The sequence below is a fragment of the Caloenas nicobarica genome, chromosome 2 (genome assembly GCF_036013445.1).
Source record: "Caloenas nicobarica isolate bCalNic1 chromosome 2, bCalNic1.hap1, whole genome shotgun sequence".
Taxonomy (NCBI): domain Eukaryota; kingdom Metazoa; phylum Chordata; class Aves; order Columbiformes; family Columbidae; genus Caloenas; species Caloenas nicobarica.
This window is the reverse complement of record NC_088246.1, coordinates 144,564,880-144,582,704: the sequence shown is the minus strand read 5'-3', so window position 1 is coordinate 144,582,704 and position 17,825 is coordinate 144,564,880. Positions and strand designations below refer to the sequence as shown.

The 17,825-nt window shown below is 42.1% G+C and overlaps 1 protein-coding gene across 1 annotated transcript in view; it reads left to right on the top strand.

Moving 5' to 3' along the window:
* Positions 1–8,735: 8,735 nt before the first annotated feature.
* DPYS (dihydropyrimidinase) overlaps positions 8,736–17,825 on the top strand; it is a 31,597-nt gene continuing 22,507 nt past the window's right edge. The window contains exons 1-4 of the mRNA XM_065628185.1: positions 8,736–9,005; positions 11,085–11,243; positions 13,413–13,592; positions 14,746–14,935. Of these exons, the coding sequence (XP_065484257.1) occupies positions 8,736–9,005; positions 11,085–11,243; positions 13,413–13,592; positions 14,746–14,935 (799 nt within the window). The remainder of the gene's footprint in view (positions 9,006–11,084; positions 11,244–13,412; positions 13,593–14,745; positions 14,936–17,825) is intronic.

The following is a 17,825-nucleotide window of genomic DNA, read 5'->3' as shown; positions in this document are numbered from 1 at the left end:
GGCTAATTTGTTGCAGTGATTTTTTTTCTTAGTGATTTTAAAGGGAGTGAACCATTTTTATTTTAGTAGTAATGGGGGGTATTTTGTTTGGTTTGCTTTTACTGAGACTTCTGTTAAGTCATATCCCTTTTTGTTCTGCAGAGCTTGAATTAACATTTTGTTCAAATTCTTGCTTTAGCTGTGCTACGCTAGGGCATTTTGAAGAAAAGTCAGAATGATTCACTCTGGAATTATCTTATTTTCTGTAATAAATCACTTTCATCTGAAAGCTTTGAAGAATGTAGGTTATTGTGAGGTGAGTTTTCTCCTCATGTAAATCTTTCTAAGCATTGGAAGGAGTTTATCATTGTTTCTTTTCATATATCGTGCTTTTCTTGTCACTTGATTTGCACTGAAACATTAAGGGGGCTGAATGAACCTCCAGTGCTTCAAGGGCTTGTTTTGTTTCCAAAGTCAAGTCCATTTTCAGTACAATTTCAGCAAGTATTGCTGTTAGCTCTTCTTTCAAAACTGGTTCCCAGAGAGGATGCTGGAATTAGTTGCAGTATCTTGTGACCACTTCCTATGCAAATGCCAAAGCAAGAACTTGTGGCAAAGCTTGGATTCAGTCTAGGAAAATCACCGTTCAAATCTGGGACACAAATACTTTTTCAGTGAGTTCTCACTTTAAATACTTATTGCAGTTCGAAGTTAATCATGGGTTTTCCTGTTGAAACAAGACTTCTTCCTTTCTGAAAAGTGAATGTTTACTGGCCTGTTTTATTCTTCTGCAGCTATTTGCTGCAGTTGTCCTGCACATTTTCCATAAATCTGTAACAGCTTTAATCTTCCTGTAGTTGTGTTAAGTGATTTTTTTTTTCTCTTGGCTGTGTCTCTTTTCTGAAAATAAGCACTTGGTAACCAAACTTATACACAATATCATCTACAATCCAGTTGTCCCAAACAGGGTGTGTTCTGAAAGGACATGGGAGAAGTCTGTCCTGTCCTTTTGCCAAGTCACTGAAGGTATGGAGAGGTAAGCAGATGAATAGTTAGAACTGTTTTCCTTCTCTCTCTTCTTTTGGGATTTGACTACTGTAGTTAGTTTTCCCTCAAAGTGAATAAGATGAGTTCTTGCATATTGGTTTTGATATTGAGGTGGGTTACAGAAGAACGTTCCTATCCTGTCAATATATGTGTCCAGTTGAGGCTTCCATTCACATCCAGTGGTTTATTTGGTGAATAGTAACTTGGGGGAAGAGAATATAGTGTCCACTAAATTGAAGTATTATCTAGAGAGCAGTGTAGGGGAAAGGAAACTTTCTCAGTGAGGGTGACAGAACACTGGAACAGGCTGCCCAGGGGGGTTGTGGAGTCTCCTCTGGAGACATTCAAAACCCGCCTGGACGCCTTCCTGTGTAACCTCATCTGGGTGTTCCTGCTCTGGCGGGGGGATTGGACTAGGTGATCTTTCAAGGTCCTTTCCAATCCCTAATGTTCTGTGATTCTGTGAATTCTGATAGACAAGATTATCTCCGTAACTGATGGGGGAAATGAGAGAAGCAGCTCTATAAGCAACCTAGGTTAGTGATTCCTAATAGGACTTTCAGAAAGGGTATTTGGGGAAAGCCAGCATTACAAAACATAGCTGATCTTTGTGAATATCCTGACAAAAATTAGTGTTGGTAAAATTTCCCCCACCCTGAAATCTAGCGGAAGTGCTTATATTTCAGCATTAGTTCCTCCTGGTGACTGAGTTGTATTATCAAAGTACCAAAGAAAAAACACAACCTGAAAGAACTTCACCTGTATTCAATTCGAAAGATTATTCCACATTACAGTGACCCTGTATGCTACTTATGCAGGAAGGAAAGGGGTGGAACACAGGAGGCAGAAAAATTAAGATGAAAAGATGAGTCACTGTGTTTTGATTTTGAATGATGAGAGAGTTGTAATAAAATGGACTAGAAGCTCTAAAAGAATATAATTATAGTCTATTACATTGTGCAAAGGATTTTTTTTTGAGATAAGCACTTGGAGACCCCCCAAAAATAAGTCAGAGTGGGTGGGGCACGTCAAATCAGCATGCACTTCCTAACAAATAACAATGGTTTCTTAGGCAAATATAAGGACAAAAGAATAACCTTGTTTGAAGGAATAAGAAAAAGATCCCTGAAATAAGGACACGTAGATAACACCAGGGACAGATATCTGAGTCAAGAGGTGGTGTTACAGAGGTAAGGCAGAATAATTAGCAGAATTACATTCGTACCTTTGCAACCAAAAAGTTGTGCATCTAAAGGTATGCCAGAAGAAATGCAGAAATAATTTTTAGTTGCATCTCCAGGTCTAGAAAATGAAGCAAGAATGGCTGGGAAAATTTATTGATTTAAACCTGTTGTCTTTCCTATGGTCAGTTAAGAAGCACCTTCGGCAACTACAGTTAGAGGAGGTGGTTCTGGAGCATCAGATGAGAAACAATAGCAAGAGCAATATACAGGATAGTGAGGAAGGTCATAGACAGATACCTTAATTCTGCAGTGGTATGGCAAGGGATAGAGGTGTTTGGTTTTGCTTTCTGTTGCCTGGTATATTGGGCAGCAGTTATAACTCTGACTTCACACTCCTTCAAAAGAGAAATGTTGAGTTTGAGAATCAGCCAAAAGAACATAAATAATATTATGCAGTGGTGTTGGTTGGTTGGTTGGGGGTTTGGTTTGGTTTGGTTTTGGTTTTTTTGGTTGTTGTTTTTGTGGTTTTGTTTGTTTGTTTTTTCCAGATAATGCATTAGTAAAAATACCAGTTTCCAAAAGAAGCTAATTTCTGTGCTTTTGTGGTTATGTTTCTTGGAATTTAAAAAATCCTGCCTATGAACTAGCTTTCTTTGGCTGAGATTATCCACCAGGAAGCAACAGACACATCTGATCAGCCTCTTTCCCAGAATGTCCTAACACCTAGAACTTCAATGCCTGAGCTGAGCTGCCTTTGTGGTCTCATGGATTTTTAGAAGGTGGCTGTTTTGTTGGATGCTTAGTAAGAGAAGTGAATACTGAAAAGAGCATGATATTACAGTTCCTTAGACGCTGCTTTGCTGGGTTCCTGATCTTTTCTCTTCCTTGGTTGTGCTGCCTGTGATCCGTTTGTGTTGACCAAGTTCAAGGAGCAAGAAGCACTTAGTCTTATGAAAATGAGGCAGAACAGTCACTACCTGTTGTTGCTTTTAGAAAGTAGTATGGTCTTCAGCACATACAACAGTTTTGGCTGCTTTTCTTCATGTCACAGATGTGGAGTCCACAGCTGGATGCTAATGAGCTGCAGCATCACTTCCAATATATCTGGGGAAAGATTGGCACCTGGAGCTTCGATGTGACCCAGTACTTACACTAAGAGAGTGTATTTATCATTGTACAGATGATGTGGAACTACAGGAATCAACTCAATTCACAATCTTTTTTTTAGTCTGGTTTTATTATAGAAAACCAATAGGATGTACTTGCTTGGAAAGCATTTGCAACTGAAGAAGCCTTTCGAGATTAGATTTTAAAACATCGCCACCTGTTTGTGTCTGCAAATCTGTCTCATGAAAGTAGTCAGCACCAGATTGTTCAGAAAACTATTATAATTATGAAGTTTTGATGAGGGGCACCTGTCTCTCAATTGTGAGGTAGAATTCCATGTAGACCATCTGATTTTATTGAATGAGTGTTAAATTCCCACTGCAGAAATGAGGGGTGTGAAAGTAAATGCCAGGTAAACTGATGTTATGGGTTCTATATAAGAATTGCAGAGAAATGCCTACTGAGTATTCCAAGCCCTTCTGACTTTCTGAATATGAGAAAAGATAATCACTCATTCCCTTCTGCAAATCCAGAGTTCACCTCAAACTGACACATCTTTACACTGAGTGTCTAAATGAAAGTGCTTTCTCCAGCATTACTGAAAGTCAGTGTCACCCTTTCTGTTCATTTTCTTGAGTTGAAAATCCAGTTCATGATCCAGTCTTTCTTCCTTGGAGGAAAGTTATCAAAACTGGAAAATACGATTAATAACACATCTTCATTAGCTGAGCTTTCTCCCCACTGCTCATCATCAGCCTCTAGTTTCCTTCACAAAACATCCTTTATTGTTTGTCCAAAAGCCTGTTTGTCTGCATCTCCTGCATTTTGAGATATTTATCTGCTTCACCAACTTTTATTTGAAACTTAATGTCAGTAAGAATCTTTGGATTAAGAAAAAGCTGAAGACTGATGATAGAAGGGCTTTTCAGAAATAGGATATGGTAGGAAGGATGTTAAAATGGAAGAAAAGGCAGCATAAGACTAAGATGGGATAATTACAGGATAACATTTTATGCTGGGAGGTAGCAGTTAAAGGTTCCAGGGGGAGGTGGGTGAGCATGTACGTGTCTCAGAAGATTTAAACTGATTGTGTCTTCATTATAATGACTTTTAGAAGGTGTCTTCAACATTTTCTGAGTGTTCCAAACTTCATTCATCCATTTCTTGAAAATCCATTCATTAATTTGCTGAATTATTTTATTTGGGTAAGAAATAGATGTGGATTGGGTTTTATTCAGGGTTCTTCATCTTAAAATTAAATCCATTAAGTTAATCATTAGATTACTGACAGTTCTCTTTGGTCATACCTCTGTGATACCTACACTAAACAAGACATTCCAAAGTTTAGATTTCCAGGATTACTTGCTTTGCTGCAGACCACAAAAGCAGCGTAAGATTCAAGTTGCAACTGATGACTTTCTCCAATGTCTCTCAAATCATGGAACTACTATGTAATATTTTAGTATGATTACATATTTCTTAACAGGAAACTTCTCTGCACAGAAGTTATTTAACCCCAGCCGGGAGCTAAACTGAAACTGGTACAGGGTCTCCCTTTGGTCAGTTGGAGTCAGCTGTCCTGGCTGTGTCCCCTCCCAACTTCTTGTGCACCCCCAGCCTACTTGCTGGTGGGGTGGTGTGAGAAGCAGAAAAGGCCTTGATGCCGTATAAGTGCTGCTAAGCAATAGCTAAAACATCCATGTGTTATGAATACTGTTTCCAGCACAAATCCAAAACATGGCCTCATGCAAGCTGCTATAAATAAACTCTATCCCAGCCCAAACTGGTACAACAGTGCAGAGTCAGCCACTGATCACAGAGCAAAGATTTGTTTTAAACTATGCAAAAAGTATAAAAGAGGATAAAAAAGGAGGATAAAAAGAGTAAAAAGTTTTGTGTGTAAATGAAGTTTACAAAGCCAATTAGGAGCCAAGTTCTTGTTGCAAGAGCAACACACATATTCAGTTATTACCCAGAATATGAGACCTGTTGTCTTCTCACAATATTATAAGGATTATTTCTGTCCCACATGTGGTGTTTCAGGCCATTCTTTCCAGGGACAGCTGAGCTGTTGAAATATCAAATGTTTGCCAAATGCATGTAAGTGCAGCTGATGTGAGATTATCTTCTTTGTTCAAATGGACTGAATAAAAGGACTGCTTGGATAGAATGTCATTATCTGCCAATAAACTTCTTAATGTGTTCAAAAGCACCTGTGGGATAGATTCAGTTATCCTAGGCACAGCATTATAAGGTCAGACACCTCCAAGTACCTCCACTTACCTTGTTGGTTTGTGGGACCTACAGCTCTGAGTTGGGCATGAAGTTCCAGGTAGGAATGTTTGTAGACACTTAAGGATAGGATCCACAAAGTCTAGATTAGCCAGGAGGAAATCAGAGGAGGAGAAGCAGAGCTCAAGCCCAATGCTATTCAGAAACAGAGGTAAAAGGGATTTTGAGCTGTGTTACTCTTCATCCATTCAGCTGTCAAAGTCATGTCAGCTCTTTCCCATGCAAGAAGCAAACAAAGGAACGGGATCCCCTGGTGTTTACCACAGCCTGCTGTGCTGCAGCAGACCAGCCTTCAAATCACCCTCTGCCCGGTTTGGGGGAAGGATTTGAGCAGGACTAGTTTACCACTGCTACTAGCCTAACAGCATACTTGGAGACTGTCATGGAGAAACTCATAGAAATTACTAAATATTCATTGGCCAGGAAGAAATAGAATAAAGTTACTATTTTAGGTTGGTAGTTTCAGCAGTCAGCTGGGAGATTCAGGGTGAAGCCTCTTTGCCAATGAATACTGAATAATTTGTTGATGCTGTTCTACATGAAGTCATTAAATACCCATTGGGACAGCTATATGAACTTGACTGCTGCACCCCACGTGAATTCACATGATCGAATGAACCTCTGTCTTTGCTACTCCTCCTCTCCTCACTTAACAAAGGTTCTTTCATTTATACCGAGTGAAACTTTTTGCACCTGAGGCACACTCATTTCAGACCCCCCGCAGTCCAGCCATTCAGGTGCCCATCTGCCTGGTGGAAGAAATGGGCTCACTGCCTCAGCAGCAACAGAAATTCAAAGTTACCCCATTTCAGTGCCCACTTGGACCTTTTCTGTCCTCACTCTAATGTTCACAACTCATCTTAGAGTACCATAGTTTGTTTTCCCTCCTGCATTTTTATTCCCCAGCTCTTCATCTGAATAATGATATTGCAGAAACTCAACTGTTCCTGGCTTATCAATACCATTTTAATTAGAGAGCCAGAGTTCCTGCCTGAATTCCCATCACAGTACCTTGACCCTTGTCTTTTTCCAGCTTTAAATGCAGCAGATGTGGTAGGTGCAGGTTCAGCACCACACAGCTGCCCTGGGAGCCCTGGGGCATTTCACTTTGCTGTTCTCATTCTCTGTCCTGCTTTTCCAAATGAAGTTTTCACCTTTTCTGTCACTGTGTGGTGTGATGAATCCCGGTGAGTGTCTGTCCCACTGCACAAAGGTGGGGCATAAGACGAGCCAATTTGGGATCAGCAGATACAAAAGCAAACGCCTGGTACTGCTCTCCTACCCACTGGGACAGAAGGAACAAAGGTGCCATGCTAATGGGAAGGCAAGTGTTTTCCAAATCCAGAGTGATTTGCCCAAGTGTCTTTTTGGGAGCATAAACATGCACCTTTTCACAGCCCTCAGAGACAATACTCTGTCTTCTGAAGCTTTTTTTGCTGATCTGGAAGAGGTCAATGGCATGAAGATGCTGGTGCTCAGCAGATTCTGGGACACACTTGAGCAGCATCACTGCTGAGTATGCAAACCCTGGGTTACCAGAGGAGAGAAGTGGGGAATGTCCATATAGTAGGTGTCTCTGGGATGGTCTTTCCTCTTCTTCTGCTCCAAGCTTTTACCTCATTTTCTAGCCATCTTAATTTTAACTTTCCCTCCTCTTCTTCCAGGTCTATATTCTGAAACTCGCAAGCCGCCACCTCTCCCCGTACGAAACCTGCCGTGGAAGTCCCGACCTTCCCTTCCCCCCCGGGCCTCCCTGGCCGGCGGGGGGCTCGGGGAAGGGGCCGCTCTGGGGCGGGGTGCGGCGGGGACGGCGTTTGCTGCGGGCCGGGCCGGGAGGCGGTGGCACGGACATGGCGGGGGGTGTGGGGATAGTGGGGGACAGCTGAGCGCAGCACGGCCACTGCTGCCAAAAGGTGGTTTTCACCTGGTCCTTCAGCAGCAGCTGCAGCAGCAGCAGCCTGCTGGAGCCTTCTGCAGACAGGAGAGGAGAGGCCTTGGCAGCCCCCAGAGATGTTTGAGGGGATTCTCCACCTAGGCCAGCGTGTCCAAGTAGTGGCATTGGGGGGTGGAGAGCTGTGTTTGGGTCTTCAGGGTTGTGTGTCCCAAATCATCTTCTGAGAAACAGTTCGGGAGCAGTTCCTGGTCACTGGTGTCCTCTGGCGGTGGCTCAGTCCCATGGTGACAAAGTGGACCCCACCATATCAGCCTGCAGAGGCTTTGCTGGGATGAGTGTGACGCTTGGACCACCACTGCCCTGCTTCCTCCTGGCCCCTCTACACAGGCCCTCACTTGTAAATGCCCTCATGGGCCCCTCGGACACTGCTGCAGGGAGCACGGGCCACCCTTGGGCTCCCCGGCCACCTCTGTGGGGAGCTCATGTCACCCTTGGTTTCCGCAAACCCTGTTGCAAAGCACTCGGGTCACCTTTGGGTGTCATAAGCCGGTGAATGACCACATTTTCAAAATAGCCCAGCATATTTCAAACCGTGAGATGTACAGGGCAGACTGGAGTGAGCACCATGAGAACCCAGCGAGACCCTCCTCAAAGCCTGGCCTGCGTTCTCCAGGCAAAGAGCCCGGAGCAGGACAGGCCTGAGGCGAGCTCTGCCGCCAGCTCTGCCGCCAGCCCCGGCACCGGACAGGCCTGAGGCCAGCTCTGCCGCCAGCTCTGCCGCCAGCTCTGCCGCCAGCCCCGGCACCGGACAGGCCTGAGGCCAGCTCTGCCTCCAGCTCTGCCGCCAGCTCTGCTGCCAGCTCTGCCGCCAGCCCCGGCACCGGACGGGCCTGAGGCCAGCTCTGCCGCCAGCTCTGCCGCCAGCTCTGCCGCCAGCTCTGCCGCCAGCCCCGGCACCGGACAGGCCTGAGGCCAGCTCTGCCGCCAGCTCTGCTGCCAGCTCTGCCGCCAGCCCCGGGGCCGGCCCGCTGTGCTCGCTGCGCACTGGTGCTGCTCTGGATGTGGCAGGTGGAGCTGCCAAGGGCAGAGGGGGCAGTTCCTCTGGGTCTGTTTAAAGAGCACTGTGCGGTGTGTTTAGAGCCATTCGGAGATAGCTGCTGCTCTGAGAGAAGGGTGGGCAGTGAAACACTCAGCAAGAGCAACGTTCTGGGCTGAGGCCTCGCTCTCACCCCATGCTGCCCCAAAACCTGGCTCGGCAGAGACTTTTGATCAAGGGGGGAAAGGTCGTGAACGACGACCACTCTGTGGTGGCGGATGTGTATGTGGAAGATGGAGTGGTGAGGCAGATGGGACCGAACCTAAACCCTCAGCCAACAACTGGCCTCGTTGTGCTGGATGCGACCGACAAACTGGTGGTCCCTGGAGGCATCGATACTCATACACACATGCAGTTCCCTTTTATGGGTAGCAGGTCAAAAGACGACTTCTATACAGGAACAAAGGTGAGTGCACATATGCATGTCTGTGCGTCCATCTGAGGTTTCTTGGAGAGAGATGTCTGCTGGTTATTCAATATTACTTCTAAAAGAGAGAAAAGAGTGTGAAACAAGCACCAGCAATTGTTACTGTCCCTTGGCTGGGACACTGTAACAAGCAGTTAGGGTATTCAGAGGTCCACCTTCAACCAGCACGTTATCTGGGTTCCTTCAGAGACTTCTGGCTGAGGGTGGGAAGTGCTAGTGCAGTTATTTGCCTTGGCTGTCCTCATGCTGATTACAAACTTGCCTTGGTAAATGCAACAAGCTTCCTACATTTCTGAGCAAAGGTTAACTAAAGCAACAGTGTAACTCCCCAGTGTGTTGGGAGCACTTCTGTGGTCATCTGATCTTTTGCCTCTGTTAGCATGTGGGGAAGCAAGCTTTTATTTCGTCATTCACTTCCGTACTTACTGTGTCTCTCCGTGAAAGTCCAGTTCAAATACACTTTCTAAAAGTATCTAATTTCTCCCCCAGATCAGGATGTCCAGATAGTCACTTTGGTGAGCCTAAAGGAAGACTCTAGATCCAGCCCAGTGATCAGACACCCAAGAGTTAGATATTGTGGACCTGTTTAACCCCAGTCAAAGTGTGAAAAGTGTTTGGAGATATTTACTCAAGGTCGTCATCCTGCAAATATTTTGGCAAGAGAATCAAGGACACAAAGTTGTGTTCCAACTATTGCAAAATATGCTTCAATGATTAGCTAAGATTTACCCATTCAGTTTAACAAATAAAGGCACTGAAATACCTCTCTAGACAAAGAGGGGTGAAAAAAGATATTAGAGGAAGAAAGAGACTTTGTGTGGAGTTGTGGAACTCATGACATTTTTTTTTTCCTGAGGTTTATAAATTTTCTTTAACTCTAAAGCCTATTTAACAAATAAGAAGTCCATCCATCTTGTTGAAAAAAATATTGAGAGTTTGAACAACTTCTCTTGCAGTAAATGTTTTGCTGAATTCGTCACAGATTCACAAATGTTTACATCACTCTCCAGACTTCTTCATTTTGCAAAATATACTGACATATTTACAATTTTGCTTCTGATTGCTAAGTGAAGAGAAGAATGAGACTGATCTAGAAACAGAAAGAGTAATATAGCATGAACTTGAACTGTGTATATTTTGATCTGAATTAGTTGTAACTGTTGTGCAAAGGGTTCTCATTCAGAGCAATAGAGAGGATTCCTCTGGTGAATTTGGGAGACTGCAACAATTACAGTAAAAGAATGTCTGTATTGGATCAATTTCTGTTAGTTGACGGTATGTTTTCTGGGAGTGACTAACAAAGATCCTTCAAAGGAAAAAAATAAAGTAGTAATTCAATTGTCCATAAAGGAAAATGAAAATTATTGAATAAAAACTCAATTTTTGATCTCCATAACATACATAAAATAAGATTAGTTTTTATTTCTTTACTTGCAAATATTTATATAGAGGCTGTAAATACCTCATTCTATTTAAAGACCTGCTATGCAGTTTTACTAAATGATACTCTGCCAGTAACAAAAATAATTTTTAAACACTTTAAAAATCCTTTTGGCATTAGACAAGAATTTGGGGATTTTCACATTGGATTTTCAAAATGAGTCTGTTTCTTTCATCGTGTGTCTGCACCTTGATACGTTCCTGTCACACAGGATTGTTTTTTCAACTACGTAGACTCAGGGGAAGCATTTCTCAAGATGACTATGATCTTCTGGTGCTCTTCTTTCTGGGTGATCCTACCTGCTTAAGGAAACTCACTGGTGCATGAATGGTGCAGATTCAGCTCCAAATCTTTGATAAGATTTTGTATACGTGTGCAAACTTCTCCTGAGAATTTCCCTGTGATTCTTCTGCATACCTGTTTGAGAATATCCTTCTCAAAGGAGGTGAAATTAATTTCTGCAATCATTTTGCAAGTTCATACTTTACTCAGGGAAACCCTTCAGTGGCTTTTGGCTTTTCAGTGTATCTAGATTAATTGTTGCACTGGGAATCAGAGACGGTGGGAGGAAACGTGCATTCTCTCTGATTGCTAAATATTAACTTTCTTGCTTTCAGGCTGCTATAGCAGGAGGAACCACTATGATCATCGACTTTGCCATTCCTCAGAAAGGCTGCTCTCTTATTGAAGCCTTTGATACATGGAAAAGCTGGGCAGACCCTAAGGTCTGCTGTGATTATGCACTGCACGTGGCAGTTACATGGTGGAGCAACCAGGTAGACACAACAGCTGATTTTCCATTCCATGAATTGGTACCACACCTGCTTTGAATTAGTTCTCACTTGTTAAATATATCTTGCTGGCAGTGTTATAGTTGATATATTTTTGTGTGTAAAAACTACTTTTCAAATAATCCACGCACTTCTAAAAGTACATGTATTTCACAAAATAATAAAAGCCTGGAGATAACCTACATCTTTGGATAATATTGCACAAATTTAGAGGAAAAAAAGCAGTTTTGCAAGACTGAGACCAGGCAGAACAGAGGGGACAAGATGTGTTTGCATACATTTTGCCTTTTGCTACTTCACCAGTTCTTAATCTATGCTCTTGTTGAATTTTGTGGGGATTTTGGGGGGTTTGGTTTGATTTTTGTGTGTGTATGTATGGTTTTGGTTAGTTGGTTGTTTGTTTGGTTTGGTTTGGTTTGTTTTTTTGATTTGGGGGTTGGTTTTTTTCGGTTTTGTTTGTTGGTTTGGGGTTTTTTTGGTATTGTTTGTTTGTTTGTTTCTTTTTAATAAGGGTATATATGAAAAATGTGGGATTTAACTTCATTTGTAAAGGAAGAATTTTATTCCTAAGTGACTGCAGTAACATCTCCCTAAAGAAAACCAGGACTGGAGTCAATAATTACTTGAATGTGAGATTATCTAAAGATCCTTTTTGGAATTTACAAATGGGACAATCATCCTTATTGCGTGAATGTTTGCTGATAACCTGAAGGCTTTACTGAATAATTTAACCTTTCAGATGCTTGACATTTATCTGAACCTAACCTTACAATACCACTTTGGATCCTCTGAGAACTTGCATCAGTGCAAAGATATAATAAGTAAATTCAATGTTTAAATATGAAATATGAGTACTTCCTCTAATTTTTAGCTTTCAAGATATATAAACCAAAGCATTCACTCTGCAAACACCTAATCTTTGGTATTCTGTGCACTGAACACTAAATAGACTGAGCCCAACTTCTAGCTCAAAGCAAAGACATGCAATAAATTCTCCAGTAAAGTTTGAGAAATGTGCACTTGAAACAGCCTTAGTAGAGAGCAGTGGAATTGTACTGAAAAATCGAATAAAACTAGGGAGGCATAAATCAATGGAATGTTCTGGTTTATGTTAAGAAGTTAACTGTTTTTAAAGGCCAAGTCTGAAAGAAATAGAAAGGTCTGATATTTGTATCTGTAAAAGACTTGGGTAAAGAATACTTTGATATTTCATGCCTTTCTACTTCGCTATAATCTCCTCAGGATTTAAAGTATGGATTAAAAACATGCATTCTTTCCAATGCCTTCCCTTGGTCACAGTAATTAGTGAACAAGTAAATAAGACATGCCTCTTTATTTGTGCCAGCGCAGGGCCTTAGGTCAGGTTTTTATTTGTTTAGTAATTGTAAGAGCATCACAGACAAACATCAATTACTGTCACCATTTTACTGGGAAGTGAGAGCCAAGGTTAGGGAATGGATAGTCCTAGCTAACAAGCTGTGCAAGAAACCTTTGTGCTAAAATCTGCATCTTTCTTTCTTTCTTTGGGACTTACTGTTTTGCTGGGCTTCACAGGCTTTAGCAGAAACAGGGAATTCTATCAAGGAGCGCATAAAGGAAAAAAAAAAGCCACACAAGCTTGGGCTTGCATCTAGAGTCTTAGAGTCATTTTGTTTGACCACAAAATATTTCAAAAACCTCTGTGTTGTTTGGAGACAGGACAAAGCTCTAGGAGATCTTTTCTGTCACTCTGTTTTTTGCCCAAAGATGAAACCTATTATGATCTAATTTTGAAAATAAATTTTGCAAAAATCTCTATATAAGTTGGGTACATTGATTGTAATATTTAACAGGGTGTTTTCAACATCAGGAGGTTTATTTGGAATAAAATTCTACTTCACTATCTCTTGCAAAAAGCATTCCCTTCCTGCAATTATCTTGTGCTTCCAATATCTGCACTACAGTGGTACTGGTCTATATACTTTGAGAATCAATTTGATACAAGAAGATTAGCATAAGTCAGTCTTTAAATATGTGACTTGGCCTCTTTGGACTGAAAATATGTTTGATGAGTGAGGAAGGGATCACCCTTCATGCTACTAATTTTTTTATACAAAATTATTAACAGGTAAAATATGAATTGCTGGTTTTTGAAAATTGTTGACTGTGTTTCAGGTGAAGGAAGAAATGAAAAGTCTTGTTGAAAACAAAGGCGTCAACTCCTTCAAGATGTTTATGGCCTATAAAGGTCTATACATGGTCAATGACGAGGAGTTATATGAAGCCTTTTCCTGCTGTAAGGAACTTGGAGCAGTTGCTCAAGTCCATGCAGAGAACGGGGATCTAATTGCACTGGTAGGCATTTGACATTTTGTCCATCAAAGTCGGGAATATAAATGATCCTGTTATCTAAGCACTTCAATAGATGTATTAGTGCCACCATTGTATTATTGTGAAAGGCTTTTCTACCCTATTTTATTTGCAGGGAACTGAAGACAAACATCTTGTCCAAGATCCTAAAGGGTGCTGGCAGTGGGCTAAGAAATTGTAACCTGGAGTCCTGGGTTCAGAGTAGACAGGAGGCAAATGATCCTGTTATAATGAGAGCTATACTTGCAGTGTAATACACTTACTTGCAGTGGAACACACTTGCAGTGTAATATGTATCCTTGGCACAGAAACCATCAATCAGAACCTGACAGTCAACCAAGTCAAAGGGGGAACTCTTGGCCAGGTATTTAGATGTCAGGTGTGTGATGCCTAACCCTAGATCTCCAAACATAGCCAGCTCATGTAACAGGAATAAATCCAGAAATACGGAGAAAGCTTCACTGACCGGGCACAAAAGTCTCAGTGTCCATCTGTGCATAGTTCGCCTCACTTCACACTTGCCTCGGCCATCTTAGCGCTGTGTGGAGGCACTGGGAGTGTAACTGCACTGATGTCTTTGAGTTTCTTCAGCTATTTTAGTCAATAGTCCTTTGAGTCTGTCTCAGGTCTCATAACAGAAATGAATTTATTGCTAAATAACCTCAAATCGGCAACACATAAGTTCCCCAAATTTAGTAGGGACAAAATGTTATGCTTCTTAAAACCCTGGAGTCTCACTCAAGGCTCTGGATGTGTATCTTTGTTCCTAGTAAGGATCTTTCAGTTCTTTTTTCCAATGAGGGGTTAGTATTGTCATCTCAGTTACTGACAGCAATCATTTCAGAGTATGTGTTGAGAGAGCAGCAGGGTTTTCAAAAGTGGTGATTTATCCCTGCAAGCCAGTGGAGCGTGTTCTCTGAAGTCACTTAAGTATTCTGAGACCTGTGTTTATTGAGAGACTGAATTTCAGACAACACAACAATAACTTCTCTTGAAAAAAAAACATAACTGCCTTTTTCTTTTTTTTTTTCTCAAAGTAGCTGCAGTGTCTGGTTTAGGATCTGTTTGGCTGGCAGCATGTTCGTGACACCATGGTTGCACTTTAACTCACTCTTATGTGTTTTTGTGTGGCATTCAGGGTGAAAAGAAGATGCTGGCAATGGGAATAACTGGCCCTGAGGGGCATGAGATGTGTCGTCCTGAAGAAGTGGAAGCTGAAGCTACGCAGAGAGCAATCACCATAGCAAATGCTGTAAACTGCCCCCTTTTTGTAGTCCATGTAATGAGTAAATCTGCAGCAAGGGTGATAAGTAATGCACGAAGAGAAGGTAAAATCCTAATTCTTTTATGCTTCTACAATGGCATTGGAGGAAGGGTCATGGAAAACCAATCATAGCATCAATATCCTACTTCTCATGAGTGCCATAACCCCCAGAACATGGGTGAATTTCTTGGAGTGGGATGTCTGAACTGTGTGTGTGTATTGTGGAGCGCAAGGGGAGCTAAGCACTGTGGAAGAACAGCAACTGGGATTGAGACTTTCCCTTCTCCCCAGAGCAAACTTTTTTCTCCTTCATACTGTACCTCCAAGGTCGAAGTGGTGGCCAGGACAGTATTATTGCATTAAAAATTATGAGACCAGTAAGAAAATACATTCTCTGCTATTCCTTTCCATTGAGTTATAGTCTGCAAGCCTCTACCAGCTATTTAGATGAGAAATTCTACAACAGTGACCACAGCATGTTTTTACAGACAGTGCCATGACATGTTGAAGACTCCTATTCACTGAACACCTAGAAATCATGGTGATGATGACAGTGTCTGAAAGCCTTGATTCCCTCCAGGGAAACCTTTCTCAGGTCATGCACTGTAGGGTTCATAAATAGTTCTGGTCAGCCAAGGAAACCTGACCCTCCTGACCATCTTTTGAGCAGGCTAGAAGTAGCCTGGAGGCTGCAGATGTCTGTAAGTTTGTCCAGACCAGTCTGTGGAATCACAGTGCTGTGAGAAGACATTATATGGGTGGAAGGAGCAGGACAGAGGCCTGTGATTTGGAGGGCCTAAAACTCTATGGAATATCATCTCAGCTTGTGTTCATCTGACCTAACATGAATCACGGAATGGTAGAATGTCCTGGGTTGGAAGGGACCCACAAGGATCATCGAGTCCAACTCCTGTCCCTGCATGTCACAACCCCACAGTTCACACCATGTGTCTGAGGGCCTTGTCCAGTCTCTTCTTGAACACTGTCAGGCTTGGGGCTGTGACACCTCCCTGGGGAGCCTGTTCCAGTGTCCAGCACCCTCTGGGGGAAGAACCTTTTCCTAATGTCCAACCTGAACCTCCCCTGGCACATCTTCCTGCCATTCCCTTGGGTTCTGTCACTGGTCACCAGAGAGAAGAGATCCCTTCTCCTCCCCTTGTGAGGAAGCTGTAGCTGTGACGAGGTCTCCTCTTAGTCTCCTCTTCTCCAGGCTGAACAAACCAAGTGACTTTAGCCATTCCTCATATGGCTTCCCCTCCAAACCCTTCACCAGCTTCATGACCCTCCTCTGGGCATTCTCCAGTAGCTTTATATCCTTTTTATCCTGTGGCATCCAGAACTGCACCCAGTGCTCCGGGTGAGGCCGCCCCAGCGCAGAGCAGAGCGGGACAATCCCCTCCCTGCCCGGCTGGCCGTGCTGTGCTGGATGCACCCAGGACACGGTTGGGCCTTCTTGGCTGCCAGGACACACTGTTGGCTCATGTTCAACTTGCTGTCAGCCAGAACCCCCGGATCGCTCTCCGTGGAGCTGCTTTCCAGGATCTCGTCCCCCAGTTTGTATGTACAGCCAGGGTTGCTCTGTCCCAGGTGCAAAATCCAGCACTTGCTTTATTTCTTGACTTTAGATAATTCTTACACAGAGGGCGTAGATTATTAATATCAAAATGCAGAGTATGAGAGCTTGATGAAATTGCATGATATCATTGTAATAATATAGATGGATGTGTTCATGTGGAATAAATATTGATAATGAATTCTAGTAAGATTTAGCAATAATTCAAGTTTATAAAAGAATCTACCAGAATATTTTCCACTAGCACATCTTTTGGTACTGTGCTATGTTAGATTCCTCCACTAGATGACAGTGCTGCTGATAATATGGATTATTTCCATCAGTGTATTGTTATTTGTACATTCACAGGTGTGGTGTCAACATTAAATACAAGAAGCTGTAACAACAGTTAAAATACCCAGATTAAAGATAAAAAACTGTCTCTGAACATAAAAGAGCTAAAATAGGAGATGGTGTTTTATAACACACTGTTCAAGTGCAGAGTTCTATGCTGACAGTAAATACTGTAAAATATTGTTAGGCATATGGTGTTGTAAAAATAGTCTGCAGTGCCAGTATTATAACTGATTTGATAACACTATGTTTCTTTGATGTGTAAAAAAGAAGAAATTGTTACAACTTATGCTTATTGTGGTGCAAACTGGATTGTGTAGCTTCCTGAGTTCGTGCAGTCAGAATCAATACTTGCTTTTGTGCACAGCAACGTATAACATCTCTCCATAATTAACTTATATTTGCATGGAAGCATGCTGTTTAGGAAACAGAAATCTAGCTTTGATTAAGAAGTTTTGAAAGATAGCTAGAATACCACTAAGACAGGTACAGCAATTCCAGTTTTCAATGAGACAGATCTGTATAAATTCTGGCAATTAGAAATTCATTGTTGTTAGTTTCAGTAAAAGTTTCTTTCTGTTCTTCAATTAAAAGTGGTAATACAAAACAAGGAGTTCCAGACAAAAGGACCAAATTCTCAAAGTATTGTATGAATGACATAACTAAAGCCCAAGTATGTTGCTGAAAGGTATTCAACTTGGAGAGGTTAAAACCACTCTAACGTGAAAGCTGTGTAAACTCTTTAATAGTGGCTCTCAAGCATTTGAGATATTCACTGTAATGCGGTTTATTCATCTCTTCAAGATTATTTCTCCATCTTGTGATGATAGCTTCCTTCTATTTATAATTCTGTATTTTTTCATGTTCCTTTCCAAGCACTTAGCATGAAGTAAAGTGTGTGAGTGCATATTCCTCCCTGCCCGTGTCAGAGGAAGATTAATATCCCTTCCTATTCCATCACTGACCTCAAAAGGGGTGTGACTGATCTTCGTCGAGTGTAATCCATTTTATGGGTGACATTGTGATGCCAGAGTTGAAGCACTGCATG